This window comes from Watersipora subatra, chromosome 4 (assembly GCF_963576615.1).
Source record: "Watersipora subatra chromosome 4, tzWatSuba1.1, whole genome shotgun sequence".
Taxonomy (NCBI): Eukaryota; Metazoa; Bryozoa; class Gymnolaemata; order Cheilostomatida; family Watersiporidae; genus Watersipora; species Watersipora subatra.
Window position 1 is genome coordinate 62246553 of NC_088711.1, and position 20580 is coordinate 62267132.

At 37.5% G+C, this 20580-nt stretch overlaps 1 protein-coding gene across 1 annotated transcript; it reads left to right on the plus strand.

The window, feature by feature from the left end:
* Positions 1-94: 94 nt before the first annotated feature.
* Positions 95-17110, plus strand: LOC137393550 (uncharacterized Golgi apparatus membrane protein-like protein CG5021). The gene is made up of 7 exons (XM_068080147.1): positions 95-208; positions 2591-2667; positions 4756-4910; positions 7300-7379; positions 8284-8409; positions 12193-12321; positions 16583-17110. Exons 1-7 carry the CDS (start codon positions 194-196, stop codon positions 16646-16648), a joined length of 648 nt encoding a protein of 215 aa, XP_067936248.1. The 5' UTR covers positions 95-193; the 3' UTR covers positions 16649-17110.
* Positions 17111-20580: the final 3470 nt, after the last annotated feature.

The window sequence follows — 20580 nt, forward strand, 5'->3', positions numbered from 1 at the left end:
AAATACCCATCATCCTAAGTTCACTACCATACACCGAAACTATATTAACGTGGTGTGAGATGATACATAATGAGCTAAGGCTAATACCTTTTGATGTGTTTATGTTAGGTTCCAAAACTGACCAATTGCAAAGCCGCTCTAAACCTTCGTCTAATCGAGCAACTGTTTGATTTCCGTTGAGACAGCCAACGTCATGGACGACAACGTTGTAAGCATCAAATAATTCTGGAATGATATACAGTATTATTACTTAACAAGAAAATTCCAAAACGTTGTAAAAATTTTGTTTCATTTATAGAAGGGCAATTTTTACTTTTGTATTTTTATATCTAATCAGCGTCTTTACGGCAAATGTTTCATGTACGCTATCCTTACTATCTCCCTGGCTATTTGAGTTTCAAACGTTTTAAGCAGGTCCTCATGGCTAGGATAGTCACAGATTAATTCAGAAAATACATTGTGTTTTGATATTTGGATTTCTAAAGGCTCTTTAGAGTTAAAAAGGGTCAAAACTATCAAATTTGGCCAACACATTTCGCAAGCAGGAAGAAAGACGCGCAAAAATCTTTATAAACTTTCGTTTTTTTGTTGTATCAAGTGAAGAGGTTGTGTAATTTAATTCATACGCTAAGGTAGCTTTGCCATTTTAGTATGATAAAAATAGTATCAGACAGAAGACGTGGTCTGACTTACAAGTTGGTCAACCGGATCGAACTCTGGCTCATTAGTAGAAGCTTCAGAGTACATATCTATAAATGAATGTTACTATTTGCCCACTCGGGTAACATCAGGAATTCTACAGGGTTTTAGTGTTGGGCCTTTGCTGTTTCTATTGAATTCCTCCCATTGTTTACCAGTTTTGAAAATACCTGTATAAGGCTGTTTGCAGATAATGCAATTGTTTATCGACCAATTACCTGTCAGTATCATAGCATTACGCCACAAGATCATTTAGCTAAAATAGAACAGTTGGCCAGTGGCTGGTTACTGAACTTAAACATAGGTAAATGTGCACACGCTTCAATACTACCCATAACTACCGATGCAACCTATCATTCGAAGGGTAGCTACTATTTGGCCTACATTCAGGAAGTTTTTTATACTTACGAGTCAGTTTGTCAATCCTATGTTATATATTAACCATATTAGTATTAAGTTTCAAATGGTGGGCGTTTTCAAATGGTGGCCACACTGGATATGCTAATGAGAATCCCAAAGAATGCATCATGTTATTCCAGGAAAGTTTCCTATCATAGCTTTTTGTCTGCCTTAAATGGAGTACGCTTTTGGCAAATGAAATGAATTTAATAAACTGACCATAAATAATGATTGTCAAGCTTGGAAATTAATAAAAAGGTGGACTCACTTTTTAAAAACTATGTTAGCATCTCATTGGTAATGCAGAAGAGACGGTGGCCCACACTGGCTTGAAAAGAGGGGATAAGGACATCTCTACCCTAAACAAGATCTACAGGAACATAAAGTTTACTATTATCAATTTCTAATTTTGCAACACAAGATGGTCTAATGTTAGACACACCTTAATGCAGACCCTATGAAACATTCATTTCTAAATAGAACTATTAAATTTTAACCACGCTTTAGATAATTCGTACTTTAAAATTTCTTATGTCAAGTAACTATATCAGTATGTATGCATCATGTTTTATGAGTAGAAAACCTTTTAATAGCATTTTATTTCTTCAGACCTAAGTTGGGCGCAGGAGTGTGTATATTTGTGTATATTTTGCTCTCTGTTCTACCAATGATATAACCACCCACAAGGATAGGCGACAGCTATCATATGGGCAGGGTTCAATGATCGAGCCTTGTTGGGATTGTGCTAGCTTGGGTTTCAGAGCTAACACAGTTAACCTTGGTTTTGGAAAACACGGCTCGCTGCTATCTTGTCATTAACTCATTCAGTCAGTAGACCCCTGCGGTTGACAATAGCAAACCTCGAATTTCTACAGTGTAGGGGTAATATCTGACCAAAAAATGGATCCATGGAGAATAAAACAATTCAATCACCTATTTTTATCAATTTTGAAATTTTTAGGCGTCGTAGTATATGCTTCAAGTTACATATAATTTACCCGAACTCATCCGAACAGCGTCCTTTTTTCTCTAGCTTTTTATTAATATTTTGCCACCCTTATATAAAATGACAATCTTTCATCGTTGTCATATTGTTTGACCTGGCCAATAAGATGATGGGACAGCAGGCAAAGCTATGCAGTCTAGTTTTAATAATCTAAATCTAATACCAAATTTGGGCTATTTCACAATGGCGACTATTAATATCACAAATGCTTTACTGACTGATCATAACGATGACGATGTTGGGCAACTATATTTTTTGACAACAAAATAAAACCAACAGATCAATATAATAACCCCTATTATTCATAATATTTGTTAATTTACTAGCGGCTTTATTCGGGTTCATCGTCATATTCGGGTTAGCCGTGTTCGGGTTCATCCCAACAGGGCTCGATCATTAAATGCCGCCTACATGATGTCCGCCGCCTATCCTTGTGGGGGATTTTATATCCTTGGTTTTACCCGGTAATATTGTTGCACTTTTCAGAACCTTCTGTCCTCTCAGCATGATGATACAATTGAGTTCGGAGAAGAAGACAAGGTTGCACCTAGCAAGACTTTCAAGTTGGTTTTTTCTTATTCATACTCTCACTTAAGAATAGATTTTGCATCAGGTAGAAATGTTCTCTAGCTTTAGTATTGAAAATTACTACTTATACTTTTCAACTACTGTTTTCGACTAATCTGTTCCAGGAGGCTGTTCTACATACAATTTGTTTGAATTCCAGAACAATTTTCTCATGACATATACCTTATGTAACTAGGTACAGTCAAACATGGATAACTCGAACTTCAAGGGACCGAGCAAAAGTGTTCGAATTATCAGAGCGTTCAAGTTATCAGAGCACTGTCACAAGTCCATGTATTTACTTATTTATTAGTAGATACATGTACATATGCAAACTATAATATAAATCAAAAGCACAAATGGTTTGTTTCAAATTAAATGCTTCTAATGTAAAGTTTAAAACGTTTTTATCAAAAAGTATAGAGATTTTTCTATCACTTGAGATTGGTTTGTTGTTTGAGGTGATGTTATTGCCAGGACGTTTTTTTAGATTGACATTGGCAAAACTTGATCGTTGTTGAAATGCTCAAAAGAAAAGACATCTTTTTCTTTTGAGCGTTTTACCCACGATCAATTTTGCCGATTTTTCTTGAAGTTTATGCAACTTCAAGAAAAAGTTACCAAAGAAAAATCCCTTACTTTACCTGGGATTCGTTAAGAGCAACACTCCGAGGCAGTTCAATTAAAAGTTTTACGAGGTTTAACGGTACATTGTATATCACTCACACTTTTTGAATGGATACTTATTGAATGTACACACGTATTCTGTGTTTAGGTCAAACGATGAATAGTTTTTTCAGCTAAGACAACGTATACGTTTAATAAAAACAATTTTAAGACGTTTTAAACATTCAACATTCCGACGTTGATTCAACACGGAATCAACGTCGGAAAACTATTCGTCACGGGCTAGCCGGGTCACGCACTCAAGGATTTTCGCCACGCACATACAAAACAACATGCTGTTTTTGTTTTGTATGTGCGTGGCGAAAATCCTTGCGCGCGTGACCCGGCAAGCCCGTGCTATTAATCGTATAGCAGTATAAATCAAATTTCACCAAACCTTTAGAAAAGTCGTTGATAAAATTATTTTGCCGATGGTGGTAATAACAACGCTTTTGAATTACGAAAAGATGAAGTTTACCTCTATGGCTTTGAATAAAGTGATTTTCTAAAGCGATAACAACCGTTTCGGTAGCCGTTGGGCAAAAAAACAGTTCGAATTAACAGTGTTGAGTTCGAGTTATCTATAGCAATTTATCATTACGTGGGAACGGACCAAAGAAACCGTTCGAATTAACCATGTTTTCGAGCTATCCGTGGCCGAGTTATCCATGTTTGACTGTAGTTAATTTCTTTCTGAAGAAAAAACAATGTTTCAAGCATTTCTACATTATTTCATATCAAAAGCTGTAAATTGGGAAAGATAGCACTATTTTAAATACCATGGTGTTCTAATAAATACTTTATTCATAAACTAAAGCTATCCGTGGTTTGCATTGCCATATCTGTAGCAATTTGTACCCTAACCTTGCCTCAACAGGTTTTTGTGTCAATCATAAACACTAAAAGAGTGAAATACAATGATACACCAATAATTAGTCAAAACACAAAATACATTCAGTATTTAGTAAACCACATTGAACATGCATACGTATACAATGCCATGTATACATATCTGTATAACGATTGAATTCTAAAAATCATGTGAGACGAAAAGAGAGGGAGACCTCAATTGCTAATCAAGTGACATCTTCGGGCTTCCTCAGCTATCTCAATGGTTTCTAAGTTTTAGATGTTTGTTCAGCATTCGAAGCAGAACATCTCAAGTTTTGTGCTCCATTTCCGATGTGTTTAGGACTTGGGACACTCAAAAACCAATGTTTTAGTATCACAATTTTAAATGACTATGGCGTGAACCTTTATTTGTTATATACTATACTGGCATGTATGCCTTTGTTCTTTACTAGCTTGCTAGCCTTTGTTTCACGCGTGCATGCTCGCTTTTGACAGCATATTAAACTTTAACAGTTCATGGAACAGAGCAGGAGTGCTCAACTACAACGGGTTGTATTTTGTTTTAGATACCCCATAGCTGTCACATTCCATCTCCTCTTTAAAATCTCCGCAATTCTCGTCTATCTATTCTGCAACATTTTCTCTAGCAGTTTTGTCCTCACTTTTATCATCTTGATTATTCTCCTTGCTGCTGATTTCTGGACCACAAAAAATGTCTCAGGTATGATTGTCAGTTCTTCGTTTCAATATAGGCTATCATAAGCTGTCTCTGTGAACCAGGCCTGTATTCACTGGTTACAAGTTGGGGCGGCTAATTTTAGGCGACTAGTTATGAACACCTGAGGGTGTTGAGGGGGGCGGTGTAAGCCCCCAACAGGTTTTTCTTTTGTAGGGCCTCAGCCGGGCCTCTCGTGCGAAGTTTTAAAAAAATTTATCGGAAAGTATCAACATTTTTCTATTTTTTGAGATTTGTTTTGTTTTAGAGGATGTGACTGACGAGACGTTTTTAAATTAAAATAGGCAAAACTTGACCGCAGTTAAAACGCTCAGAAAAAAGACATCCTTTTCTTTTGAACGTTTTAACAAAGATCAATTTTGCCGATTTTATTTTAAGTTCGTACGGAAGTTCCCACGCTTTCGATGGGACATGGCCAAGCGGATATTTGGTAAAACTTGATATTTTGCAAACCTTTATAAAGGTCGTTAACAAGAATATTTTGCCACTGATGACGATAATAATGACTACTAAAGCCTAAGAACTACTAAAAATTGATGTTTGTCTCTATGGCTTGGAATAAAATGATATTCTACAGCGATAAAAACTGTCTCCATAGCCGTTAGGCAAATAACTTTTCGAATAAATGATGTTGAGGTCGAGTTATCTGAAGCAATTTATCATTGCAGTGGAACGGACCAAACAAATCCGTTCGAGTTAACCAAGTGTTCGTGATAAAGTTTTACATTTTATCCGAAGGCGAGTTATCCGAGTTTGACTGTACTTAGCCGCCAAAAAATTGCTTAAAAGTTGGGGCCGGCCAGCCGCCCCAGGGAATACGGGCCTGCTGTGAACTCATCTTGACCTTTTTAATAGAAAGGCTCTATTAACCACTAGATTCATTGAAATTCATTATCATATGTCTGGCATTCTACAAAATGAGTAAAATATTACACTGGTTGCCCTATGTGAATAACAGGGAGTCGTCTATACAGTTAGTAATCAGACTTCGTAGCGTAAATGCTCTAGGTTGCGGGTCGGTACGCTTTAAAATGATTTCTGTAGAAGTTTAGGTAATTTTGCCATTTTTATCAGTTTGTTATATATACTCTAGGACACTTATGTATTCGCCTCATCTAACTTTCGCGTATTCGTGGAGTCATCCTCTCGCGAAAATTTCATGTGCGAAACTAAACTATCATAACAAACTAGCGAAAACGCGAAATTAAATAGCTTTGTTCATTGATAGTCCAAGAAACAAATGGCAGCAAGCGATCAAATTGCATTATCGATCTCGGCCACGCAATTCTTCCTGCGGTTCACAATTACAAACTAGTCCCAAATTGAAAAAAATTTTCTTACCGGTGAACCAAACCTGAGAAATCTAATTATGTTGGTTCCACTGCATTTATTTTCACATCACTATATTTTCGCTCTCGTCATAGCTACAAAATTAAGTTGCAGCGAAATTTTACTCTGTATGCTACTCACGAAACTAAATACTAGCAAATATAAGTGTCCTAGGGTAATGCATATCTATGAACCCACTCATATTGATTAGCGTTATTATGTTTTGCGCCGAGTTTAACAATAAAATTTGATCTTCAAGTAGTAGCCAATATAAATAGGGAAAAAGGAAACAACTTTTTAGTTATAGGAGTGGGCTTGCACCGAGTTATTTGATTTTTATTCTGAATTTTGGCAGTCCTCTGCGCTACACACACATTTGTAAACTGGACTCTCACATTGGTTACGACATTCAGCCCTTGATGCCTAGTTAGGCAGTGAGTATTATGTGGAGTCTTGATTGAGTATTCCAAGGAGAGAATTTTAAGTTTAAAACTATGTATGAGTAATCTTGGGCATTATTTAAATTTATTATTGTCAATTGCGATGTTTTTTCAACTTTCAACAGTTTGGATGTTTTGTGTAATTTTAACGATAAAATTGCGACCTGAAAAGGAAAAGAATTATTTTAAGTTATATAAGTAGGTTTGTGTCGAGTTTCTCAATCTAGATTCTGGCATGATATTGGTAACAATATTGCAAATATGACTGTTGTTTATAGCGAGTTTTCACTAAAGTTAGCTGAATACCTTGCTGTGTGAATTTATTGTTGTATTTATAGCTGAATAAAATAGGTCTGAAAAGAGTAGATCTTCAGCAGTTCATTTTTGTGACATTCTGCACAAAATGTTCAGCTGAAACTAGTAGGCTACTCTAAAAAGCCTAACCTAAAACAAACCTTACAGTTGGTGTCAACGATTAATCTGTTCAGGTGGTCATGAATTGAGGTTTGGTTGCACATTCCGTCTGTGCAGCTTCCATTCTCTGGTAGCACCATATCTCATGTTGTTGATGATTATTTCGCTGTTTTGAACTTGGAATTTTATAGGTCGGCTCCTAGTTGGATTGAGGTGGTGGAATTATATAGACGATGAGGGCAAGAGTCATTGGAAGTACGAGTCAAAGGAGGTAGGGCCTACACGTCATACATTACTCTCATGGTACCCTTCTCAAAAGTTAAAGGTTGACTTGCAACAAAATTCGCATTACAGTTATTTGGTATCAAAAGATTCACCATGTTTTACTCTGCTGTGTTGTAGGTGCAAAATATGTAGAAATGTGATTACAAGCTCTTAAAGATGTTGTTGCGTCAAGTTTAAGTTAATTTTAAAAGAAAGTATTTTTTGTCTATCAGTTGTTTGTTGTGTTAGGCGATCTCATTGTCAAGATATTTATGAAGATTAAAATGGAAAAAATAATGATCGCGGTAAAAACACTCAGGCCAAAAATATTGAGCCTTATTTTATATTGAGCCTTTTATTGGCCCTTCAATTCACGTGAGAACATCACGTGTCAAAGCAATAACCAAATGGATTGACTATGTCAGAGAAATAAACTGATTCCAATCTACGGCAGTTTCGTGATGGCGGCGATTAACTGTTCGTTTTTGAGCTTTTAAGAACTTGTTATCACATTTTCACATATTTTGCACCTACAACACAGCAGAGTAAGACATGGTGAATCTTTTGATACCAAACCACTGTAACAAGAATTTTGTTGTAAGTCAACCTTTAAGTACTAGAAGAGAGCTACTATTAGTTAATACCTTTTTCTGTTGTACTCTAGTAGCAGTCTAGCTAAACCGGAGAAGCTCTAAGAGCATCATCATTCATAGCTTATGTGTTGAATGGAATCTTTTTTCATTTTGTCATGTTTTAATTTGATAATATGTGGAATTTTGTAATGTGTGTAATTTTGTAATGTGTGTAATTTTGTAATATGTGTAATTTTGCAATATGTGTAATTTTGTAATATGTGTGATAGGTTTGTTATCTATTCGGGTTGAGCTGCTATGATACTATGTACCTTGCAGGGCAAAGATCTGCAAACAATAGGAGCTGCGGAGAGCAGGATGTTCTGGGTCTCTATGTTCACCAACCAGCTCATCTGGATACTCTATATCTTCACCAGCGCCTTTCGGCTCAACCTTAAGTGGATGGTAAGCATGTGTAGTCGATGGTAAGCATATGTAGTGGATGGTAAGTATGTGTAGTGGATGGTAAGCATGTATAGTGGATGGTAAGCATATGTAGTGGATGATAAGCATGTATAGTGGATGGTAAGCATGTGTAGTCGATGGTAAGCATGTATAGTGGATGGTAAGCATATGTAGTGGATGGTAAGCATGTATAGTGGATGGTAAGCATGTGTAGTGGATGGTAAGCGTGTGTAATGGATGGTAAGCGTGTGTAGTGGATGGTAAGCGTATGTAGTTGATGGTAAGCGTGTGTAGTGGATGGTAAGCGTGTGTAGTAGATGGTAAGCGTGTGCAGTGGATGGTAAGCGTGTGTAGTGGATGGTAAGCATGTGTAATGGATGGTAAGCGTGTGTAATGGATGGTAAGCGTGTGTAGTGGATGGTAAGCGTGTGTAGTGGATGGTAAGCGTGTGCAGTGGATGGTAAGCGTGTGTAGTGGATGGTAACAATGTATAGTCGATGGTAAGCGTGTGTAGTGGATGGTAAGCGTGTGTAGTGGATGGTAAGCGTGTGTAGTGGATGGTAAGCGTGTGTAGTGGATGGTAAGCGTGTGCAGTGGATAGTAAGCGCGTGTAGTGGATGGTATGCGTGTGTAGTGGATGGTAAGCGTGTGTAGTGGATGGTAAGCGTGTCTAGTGGATGGTAAGCGTGTGTAGTGGATGGTAAGCGTGTGTAGTGGATGGTAAGCGTGTATAGTAGATGGTAAGCGTGTATAGTGGATGGTAAGCGTGTGTAGTGGATGGTAAGCGTGTGTAGTGGATGGTAAGAGTGTGTAGTAGATGGTAAGCGTGTGTAGTGAATGGTAAGCGTGTGTAGTGGATGGTAAGAGTGTGTAGTAGATGGTAAGCGTGTGTAGTGAATGGTAAGCGTGTGTAGTAGATGGTAAGCGTGTGTAGTGGATGGTAAGCGTGTATAGTGGATGGTAAGCGTGTATAGTGGATGGTAAGCGCGTGTAGTGGATGGTAAGCGCGTGTAGTGGATGGTAAGCGCATGTAGTGGATGGTAAGCGTGTATAGTGGATGGTAAGCATGTGTAGTGGATGGTAAGCGTGTGTAGTAGATGGTAAGCGTGTGTAGTGGATGGTAAGCGTGTGTAGTGGATGGTAAGCGTGTGTAGTGGATGGTAAGCGTGTGTAGTGGATGGTAAGCGTGTGTAGTGGATGGTAAGCGTGTATAGTAGATGGTAAGCGTGTATAGTGGATGGTAAGCGTGTGTAGTGGATGGTAAGCGTGTTTAGTGGATGGTAAGAGTGTGTAGTAGATGGTAAGCGTGTGTAGTGGATGGTAAGAGTGTGTAGTGGATGGTAAGAGTGTGTAGTAGATGGTAAGCGTGTGTAGTGAATGGTAAGCGTGTGTAGTAGATGGTAAGCGTGTGTAGTGGATGGTAAGCGTGTGTAGTGGATGGTAAGTGTGTGTAGTGGATGGTAAGCGTGTGTAGTGGATGGTAAGTGTGTGTAGTGGATGGTAAGCGTGTGTAGTAGATGGTAAGCGTGTGTAGTGGATGGTAAGCGTGTGTAGTGGATGGTAAGCATGTGTAGTGGATGGTAAGCGTGTGTAGTGGATGGTAAGCGTGTGTAGTGGATGGTAAGCGTGTGCAGTGGATGGTAAGCGTGTGTAGTGGATGGTAAGCATGTATAGTCGATGGTAAGCGTGTGTAGTGGATGGTAAGCGTGTGTAGTGGATGGTAAGCGTGTGTAGTGGATGGTAAGCATGTGTAATGGATGGTAAGCATGTGTAGTGGATGGTAAGCGTGTGTAGTGGATGGTAAGCGTGTGCAGTGGATGGTAAGCGTGTGTAGTGGATGGTAAGCATGTATAGTCGATGGTAAGCGTGTGTAGTCGATGGTAAGCGTGTGTAGTGGATGGTAAGCGTGTGTAGTGGATGGTAAGCGTGTGTAGTCGATGGTAAGCGTGTGCAGTGGATGGTAAGCGTGTGCAGTGGATAGTAAGCGCGTGTAGTGGATGGTATGCGTGTGTAGTGGATGGTAAGCGTGTTTAGTGGATGGTAAGCGTGTGTAGTGGATGGTAAGCGTGTGTAGTGGATGGTAAGCGTGTGTAGTGGATGGTAAGCGTGTATAGTAGATGGTAAGCGTGTATAGTGGATGGTAAGCGTGTGTAGTGGATGGTAAGCGTGTGTAGTGGATGGTAAGAGTGTGTAGTAGATGGTAAGCGTGTGTAGTGAATGGTAAGCGTGTGTAGTGGATGGTAAGAGTGTGTAGTAGATGGTAAGCGTGTGTAGTGAATGGTAAGCGTGTGTAGTAGATGGTAAGCGTGTGTAGTGGATGGTAAGCGTGTATAGTGGATGGTAAGCGTGTATAGTGGATGGTAAGCGCGTGTAGTGGATGGTAAGCGCGTGTAGTGGATGGTAAGCGCGTGTAGTGGATGGTAAGCGTGTGTAGTGGATGGTAAGCGTGTGTAGTGGATGGTAAGAGTGTGTAGTAGTGTGATACTGCATTATTAGCTTTTTCATTTGCACCATTTTACGCTTCTCAGGTTTTCTTGCTCAAATAATGTTTGGCTAGTTATCCAACCTTAAGGTTGAACAACATGATCAACACTGCTGTCATCATGTTATTGATTTATTGCCTGCATCAGATGTCCTTTTTACATCTTAACTTGTTTCTCCTGTTTACTAGCCATATTCCTTGATCAGTTCAGTATTCAGTATAAAGTTGTCACAACCGTGACAACATATCATGACCATCACACTTACAATGTATTAAATCAGTGCCCCTTTGGGTAACCTATATATTCAATCACTGTCATAAAATCTCTGAAACCTATTATCAATACGAGAGGTACCTGTCACCCTCCCTTTGGTAATATGAAATATTGTTTCAAGTGCAACATACAAGTAAGCTAAAGTGTGGACTTATGAAGGATAATTATGTCTTGTAATATAATTTAAGTTGATGTCACCATGTTAAAGTTGTAATTTAGTTTTTGCTGTTTCTGAAAACAAAGCATAACCCCTACTTGCACCTATAAACAATATACATATCTTAAAAGGTAGGATAACCCCTTACTTACACCTACCTATACACAACATACATATCATGAAGGTAGGATGACCCTTACTTACACCTATACACAACATACGTATCATGAAGGTAGGATGACCCTTACTTACACCTATAAACAATATACATATCATGAAGGTAGGATGACCCCTTACTTACACCTATAAACAACATACATATCATAAAGGTAGGATGACCCATTACTTACACCTGTAAACAATATACCTATCATAAAGGTAGGATAACTCCTACTTACACCTATAAACAATATACATGTACATATCATGAAGGTAGGATGACCCTTACTTACACCTATAAACAATATACATATCGTCCCTAGCTAGGATGAACCCTTACTTACACCTACAGTATAAACAACATACATATCATAAGGGCAGGATAACCCCCTAATTACACCTTTATACAACATACATATTTTAAAACTACCATATCTCAGTGGTATGTTTCCTACATCCCTGTTATGGTAGTTATTATTAGTTATACTCTATATTCATTCCTAGCAGAGGTCATTAACCGTTGCTGCTTTCTTTCTCTGGGTCTTATAGAAGTTTCATTGCTGATGGCCGAGTAGTAAATTTGGGAGTTTTATTAGCTTCATATTTGCTTTGTCATGAAAACTGTCATTAATATAAAACAGTCATTTTTATTGGTCCAATTTGATGATGAATAGGTTAGAAGGGTCTTTAGCCCTGGCATTTTCTCCGCAGGTTGTAGTGGCTATAGCAAACATACTGAATGGAGCTAATCTATACGGATATATAAAATGCAGGGCTGGTGCTGGAAAGTCTCTGAAAGATTACGCTTCAGGCGTTGTATCTAGGCAGATGTTTTCCTCTGTAAGTACGGTAAATTCACATAACTCCGAACTTGAGTTGACTCATAATGGTGATTGTTTGAACATTGGGCAGAGGGAATCTCCATTCAAGTTCTTCTATTCCGCCACACCTTATTATTATGCGCTTCTCACAAACTTAACACTGTCTGAATATATGTAATAGCCGGACTGCCTAGCCTATATAATGCTAGTTTAACATACACAAAGCTTACTAGATTTATTATTAGATAGATTATTATGATAAATGCATGTGCACACAACTTACGAAAATTATTCATCAACAACGTCGCAAACCCTTGTTTCGAGATCTCATCAACAAATTTAACCATCGTTTTGTAGAGTCGTTAAAATATAATAACGATACAAAACACATATAAGCCTATTTAAATATGTTATCAAGTTTTTGTAAATTGTCGACAGTATCTTAAAACTTACCCATCTGATCGGATTATACACAAATAGACAGATTAATTTGGCCGAAAATCGCCACAAAACGCTTGAAAAGCTTGGTTTAATAAAAGTTGAGACCGGCCTACTATACGCCAATAAAGCCGTGCGACAGACAGAACTATTTAGCAGTGCGCATTTCACGAGAAAACCGTGCTCATTTCACCAGTCTATGGCATTGTTTACTTGTAATCAAATTTATCCAAAGGTTTTTGTAATAAACGTAGACTACTTGAGGCGTAGACCGATTTACAAGTATGAAATTGTGGTACACAGTTTATCAGCCTATGTTTTTTGTCCAATCACCAAAGGTTTCATTAAATTATTTAAAACGTTAGCCGAAATTCTTTACGACTTATGTACAAGCTAGGGCCGAACTACAATGCCCCTTTATGACGAGAACATTTTTTTATTCTTTGATTGATGATATTTTCTTAACGATTCTTATAAGATTATTACAATATTTAATTGTAAGAATAATTATTTGATTTTATAAGATTATTATGAGATTTAGTTATAAGAATAATCATATGAATTCACAAAATCGAAGTATATAGTGACCGATGGTGTGCAATATGTTACTGTTATTATTATTCTAAAGATTTTGTTGATGATACTTCGGCTGTGCCCAATATCGCAGTACTGCCAAGCCGTTTTTAATATTTGCAAAATTAAGTAATAGGCCTACATTTTCTTATAAATATACATCTATTTCTATGACAACCAGCTAAAATCTGTTTAAATAAATATCACAACTTCTTGATATATTGGTTGCTATCGCCAATGATATACAGCCCCCCCCCCCCCCCGCATGTGTATATTACGCAGCAGCTTGCCATTTTACTTCTAATATTGCATTTCTCCTATTGCTGTGGAGAGATAAAAACACATAATCTTTTCCTTTCATTATAGCTGTTTGTTGTACATAATAACACCCAGTACATTGCAGCTACCATTGCAGTTATCCTATTGCACTGCAGTGCCATTTGACTGCTAATATTGCATTTCTCAACCATCAGTACCCTTTCTTTTTTCCAATATCACTTTGGTCGTGGGCTGTATGACAGGAGAATTTCTCGTGTTATTTTTCTATCATTTACGATTGTTTTGATGTTTGAGGTGATCTGACCGCCAGGATGTTTTAAGATTAAAATTGGCAAAACTTGATCGCCGTTAAAACGCTGAGATTCAAGTGAACATACGGTTATGAAGTCCATAGTCGCACTTTGGCAAAGTGACCAACAAAATAGCCGGTATCAATAACGTGAGAGACAGGCAGCCGCGTAACTGGTGACGTTATTTTGATATGCTTTTCTTTTTATTTTCTAACATTTTTAATTTCAATTGAGTTTTATTGATTTTAATCTTGAAACATCCTGGTAGCAAGATCACCTCAAACATCAAAAACAATCACAAATGATAGAAAAATACAAATGCTGTCTGATAGAATCTACTAAAGTTTTGTGTAAGTTTATCATTAACTAATAAAGTCTCAAAGTGCTGCTCGAGATTAAAGCAGGACTGGCTTGCAATCAGAACCGCTGGCAGCACGTACCGGGTATCTTTATGTATGCCGCGCATCCTATAAGGGATATAATCTCACTTATAGGATGAGCAAAGTGATACATTGATGTAAATATTCATGGAAACCATGTTTCTACTAATTTTAAATAAAATTCTTTTGTTTTTGTTTGCTTACATTGGAATACTTGGCATTGTCCTAGTTTAGTGCCTTACGTTAGGTAGATATTGCCTCCCATGTCTTCTTACTTTGTTCAGATCACACTAGGGCCTTAAGTTTCAAGTACTAATTAGCCATCTAATCCTACGTACAATAGTTTTAGTTGGTGGATAGGACACCCGTAGCTTTGTAGTCACTACCTTAAGAATTTGTCTTCAAGGATTAACTGCAATGTTAGTTACAATTATTTGTTGATATGTCCGCATGGATAAAAAGCGTCATATCAAAACACAATAATGACAGGAAATAGGAAGTAAGGCCACTCATTTTTGATTATTAGGTTCACGGATCAGCCGACGCGAGATAAAAACTACCGCTGAAAAAATAAAAAGTCTAGGTGTACTTTTATTTTTATTTGAACCGCCGAAACTTGCAATTTGTTGATTAATGTTTTTTATTTGAAAACGTAACGTTAGCTTTTTTGTAACCAGGGCCGTATTGTTCTATGAGGCAGCTTCTGGCTGTTTCATGAAACAGTATGAGGCAGCAAAATTCTATGAGTGCGTTCTATGAGGCAGCAAAATTTCAGCATCCAGAACGGCTAAACGGGGATTTTCTTGTTGTTTAGTGTCGACAATGCTCGGACGAAAGGTGTGAACGTATCGTGCAGAGCCCGTTTTCAGAATATTACTAGTGGTTGCAAACCTAGCGAATCCATTTCGACACCCTTTTTACTGCTAAGAAAGGAATGGAAAACGGACTTTTTGGTTTTGTCTGTTCTGGATTCACATATTTAATGATAACGATTAAGTTGAAATGTGCTAGACGCTGTTGAACTGATGAAGAGTTTTGATTTTGACGACTGCCATAATTTCTGGACTTTCAAAACATTTACTTCCACTTAAGATGAATATTTTGATAGTTATGGGAAGCCAATTACGGGATAATGTAGAATAATTCTTGGTTGACTTTACTAGCCTTATTGCAGTTTGACGAATTATTCTGACGATAGTCACTTGACTGATTACAATTTGCAAACTGTATTTAAAATGTTTTCTTTATCATTACTATTATTGTTATATCGACGCTGCGCGAAGCAGCCGTGTTTAGAACTATCTTGAAACTTTCAAGAAAAAAAGAAATTTGTTCGCAGCTTTCTTCTTATTGCTTACATATCGAGTATGTTTGCTAATTTCTTCACACTATTTTTACGTGAAAACATCTACTTCATTGCAAGGAAATCAACTCAGGATTTTCTGGGGCTGCATACATGTAACAGCTGATTTAAACTTTTTGTAATTTTGTGTGTTTCTTTTTTAATATCTGCTTGACAAGCTCTAGTCACGTAGTATATGTCTATAATTTGTTTGTTTAGTGAGCTATGTTATTATCTATATTTGCATGGAAATATTTATTTGTATAGTTTTTGTGTATATATATATGTGTGCGTGTATGCATGTGGGTGGTGTGTGGGTGGTGGTGTGTGGGTGGTGGTGTGTGTGGTGTGTGTGGTGTGTGTGTGTGTCTATTTTATTTTCTAATTTCGACATTGAAAATTTGCCATTAAAAAAAAGAAAAAACAGACATTGACATTTTTATTTCGACCGACATACTCTAAAATGTGTTGAAAAAATCTGTGAACCTAAAAATATAAAATGAGTGGCCTAAGCAATAAATATAGGAAGAGGCACTTGCTTGTTCAAACTGAATTTTTCAACTGAATTTTCAGGTACTATACTTTTCTCTGCTGCTCAACATGTACACTCTATTATCGTACAACTCTATTGGCTTGTGTAAAAAGCATGTATAGTATGTATAACATGTTGTATAGTAGCTTTCTGGAATTTGTATAGCAAAATCTTTAGGATAAACTAGTCCGACCATGCATTTCTACTGTTCAAACTTGTCCATAGTGTCATAGTCTGTGTCCACTGATAGCAGCAACTCTCAGGCTACTTGACAGTAAACCTACAACAGTATATTCATCCGTTCACTCTGTAGCCTGTTTTTACTCGTCAGCTAGAGAAGTGTCAGTTTCAGTGTAAAAGGGTTGGATAAGTCTAGTGTTAGCCATCTCCTCTGAAGTCGTTTAGTATTTAACTGAAAGGACATACAATATTCCATCCACTTGCAGGCGCTGTCATCCTTGACCAAGAGTTCAACAACAACTCAATCAAGGCAGGGCACGCAGGTGGTCTGAGATAGTCACATGGTAACTGTGTTATGCATATTACTGCTGTAATACCTTTATATTTATTCTTTTTACCTTCAGTGTTATTTGTTATCCATTGAGAGTTACCCTCTTTTCTAAAATAAGAAGATAACTCTGCTATGCATCCAGGTCTTGTTTTAGTGAACTCCATGGTTTGAAGCATTTTAGAGTCATATAGTAGGTGGTTGCTATAAAACATAAGTCTTAGCAGGTAGCTGAAACGTTTCTACTTGTCAGCTCTTGACCGGATGCATTATGTCATATCGTTCAGTCTTTCTAATTCTCTTCACACTGATATTGGACACAAATGTTCATTCTGAGTGAGACGTCTACTTCTCATCTGCGAGCATTTTTTAGATGTATAAACTTCCTTTCAGCGAGAATTTATTCCTTTTTTGTTTTTTCTCAAAATATTTTTCAAATACATATGATTGGACATTGGAAGACATTTTTCAGCTCAGCTCTCACTCGCACTGCTGTAGCTTGCTGATCCCTTGTTGTAGCTTTTACAATTATTCTGAAAAAGTAATAATTAAAAAAAAAGGCTATATAAGTGAATGTGAGGCTGAGAGTGGGCGAGAAATCTCTGGTCAGCTATATGCTATATACACACTTGAATACCGGGCATAGGAGTTGTCATGTCTTATCTCCCAGTTTAGGACTTGAGAGTCAGATAGTTTACGAAACAACTGTTTAACAGCAATATTAGCCTCTTGCGAAGACGCATTGGAAATAAATGCTTCAGGAATCAAGGTGTTTAAAATTTTGCACTCGTTAGTCATGCCATTACTAGTACAAGCTAAAAATAGACATTTTAAGAGTTGTCACCCTCCTTCTCGTTATGGGCACCTGTAAGTTATTAGCCAGAGTCTATTATTTTGTTTAGGTATATGAACACATTTTTTATTTAGGCTCAGGTTCAGCTGAATTAGATGAAACAATAAACTTTTGTTCAATTAGTAAAGATAGTTTTACTAAAAGTCAAGTTGTAGTTGAGTTGATACTTTATTTTATTATCCAACATAATTGCCAGACATCAACGCATTTCTGGCATCCTGGTACACATTCCTCGATTCCATCAGCATAAATTCTGTAGATTGCCTTCGTAACCATTAGCTAACAGTAGCTTTGACCTCGTCGTGAGTCTCCACATTAATGCTTCTGGTATAGGGCTTTAAGGCACCAAAGAGATAATAGTCAGAAGGGCAAGATCAGGGCTGTAAGGTGGGTAGTCCAAGAGTTTCAACCTCGATGGTTGATGGTTTCAGGGGTTCGAGTAGCGGTATGAGGCCTTGTATTGTCTTGCCGAAGAATGGCACCTCGAGATTAGACGTCTTTTTTCTTGTTCTTAATGTCTTTTTGACTCAGTGTATCAGTTGGCAGTAACTTTCACGGTATGCTGTGGTTCCTAGCCTGTCTTGACAAACTGTTGTTTTTGCGGAGTTGTTCCCCCGTCGAGCGGGCGAGCGACATAACAGCTTGTCACAAGACGTAGTGCACCTGATGCATCAGCTGCACTTATAGGAAGTTGTTCTCTTCCGTCTATGTGGCTTGGTTGTGATGTTATGTCAGTCGCTCCATTGGTAATCATAACGAATTTCGCGAAAAGATTTATGTAGAAAAAATAAGATGACGTTTACTCAGCGACCTGTCTCTGCGGTAAACTTTAGTAGAACTTGAGAACTTTGGCAACAGCAACGACTAAACATGTCGTTATTTGTGTGATCTGTCAGTTTTATTTCTATTTTTGTATCAGTCAGTTTTATTTGTTCTTATAGATTTTATTTTCATTTTATTCTTAAATTCTACTAACGTTTACAACAGAGACTGGTCTTTAGTTAAACGTTGCAATCTTTTTTTTTTCTACATAAATTTTTGCGCGAAATCCGTTATGATTACCAATGGAGCGACCGCCATAACATCGCAGCCAAGCCGCATAGACGGAAAAGAACAACTCCCTTTCAGTGCAGCTGATGCATCAGGTGCAGTACGTCTTGTGACAAGCTGTTGTGTCGCTCGCCCGCTCGACGGGGGAACAACACCGCAAAAACAACAGTTTGTCAAGACAGGCTATGTGGTTGTCTGCTCAAGAAATCTCACTTTACTTATTCACATTCCAAAATACTGTCGACTCCGTTGACACTTCTCTGCGCTTTGAACTTCTCTGTGGCAGGAAATGATGGCTGCTTCCACCTCACTCACTAACTGTTGCTCTGGCTCATAGCGCCACCCAGGTCTCATCAGAAATCACAAATCTGTTTAAGAAGGAATCTCCGTCTTGTTGAACCCTGTACAGATGCTTTCTAGACATTTCCAAACGCTTAGCTTTGCTGGCATAACTGAGCATTATTGGTACCCACCTAAAGCAGACCTTTGTTTAACCAAGATCTTTATGAAGGATGGAATGTATTGTTTTAATGGAGATGCACAATAATTCAGCAATTTCCTTGACATTTACCTTCCTATCTGCCCTGAAAAGTACTGTATATACACTGCCTCCAAATTGGCTAATGTGGCTGCCTCTTGTGGCCCACCTGACATTGGTTCATCCTCAATAGAGGTCCTTCCTTAAAACGGTTAGACCATTCGAGAACTCTGTTTTGGATGGAACAACTGTCACCATATTGAGCTCTCACTCTCCGACAAATATTACTTTGTCTGATTCCTTCGCTTAACGAAAATCCTATTACAGCATTCTGTTCAACATGTGAGCCAATTTCAAGAGGGGCAGCCATTTTGAAATAGTCTCCAAAAATGGATAGCTTCAAAAGGTCTTAAAAACATTACTGTGTGAAAACAACACCTAAAAGAACATAACTCCAAAGAATTATGCATGTGTCACAATAATATTTTAATGTATAAAGAAATTATTATTACTTATTGAATTATCCTCGTAATATCTCATCAACTGTTGTGTTAAAAGTTCTCCGAATGAGATGCAACTTGATAAATTTATTTTTCAAAGTTGTTGACAATGACAATCTGATTCAGTGCAAAGGCTTTGCAGGCATTAATTCAATCCTCCTAAACTGTACCAGGAATTTTCTTGATCGGCTTTATGGAAACAACTCAAAGAATACATACAGAATGTTTATAATTGATATTTAGGAAGATGACCAGATGCTAACATGCTATCAACGCCTTCTTGCGTAAGTCGCATGTTCATAATTCTATGCATGCGTACTCTTTTGGGTACATAAAAGTTTAAAGCCAATGATTTTATCGTTCCTTTTGATATCCACAAACTTAATTTGAATTTTTTACTTCAACTCATAAGAAAATAATTCTGCTATTTTAGCAGCAAGCCAACTTGTGCATAGAATTACCTCTGCATGGACAATAGTTATGGATTATTTTATGGTGTTATTACTGAAGTGCATAATAGGAAGTCAAAGTACAGCCGATCATCCGGTCAGTGTACTAAACCTACTAAGTCAGTCCAATGCTTTCGTAATTAGTACTTTATATCAGCTTCATGTTTACCCACCCCGTGATGCACCTTCATATTTTCCTTTATGCTGCATCATGAATACCTAAATGAGTGAATTGTTCTGGTAATGAAACATGCTGAAGTAAAAAATAGGTTTTTGGCTTCACATAACATTTTTTTAAACATTCTCTAACTGTAGTGGTGATCTATAAATAGGGTTATTCTTCTATTGGTGTTTATTTTTTACCTATTTTCCGTTTGCTTGATCCAAATTTTACATGTGAAAAAATTTAGTTTTTGAGTTCAACGCATGGTGAAAATTTTACAGAGTTTAATGCACATACCCGTAGTTTGAGACGACTTAAACAAGTCAAGCATAGCTTCATCAAAAATCGCTATTCCTATAGCTTCATCGACAGTCTTCATTCCTATAGCTTCATCGACATTCGCTATTCCTATAGCTTCACCGACATTCGCTATTCCTATAACT

What these genes read in the sequence shown, in the direction of transcription:
- LOC137393550 (XM_068080147.1), top strand. An exon ending in GACCACAAAAAATGTCTCAG is followed by an intron (nt 4,911 to 7,299) that starts GTATGATTGTCA and finishes GGAATTTTATAG; the next exon opens with GTCGGCTCCTAGTTGGATTG. An exon ending in CTAGGCAGATGTTTTCCTCT is followed by an intron (nt 12,322 to 16,582) that starts GTAAGTACGGTA and finishes ATCCACTTGCAG; the next exon opens with GCGCTGTCATCCTTGACCAA.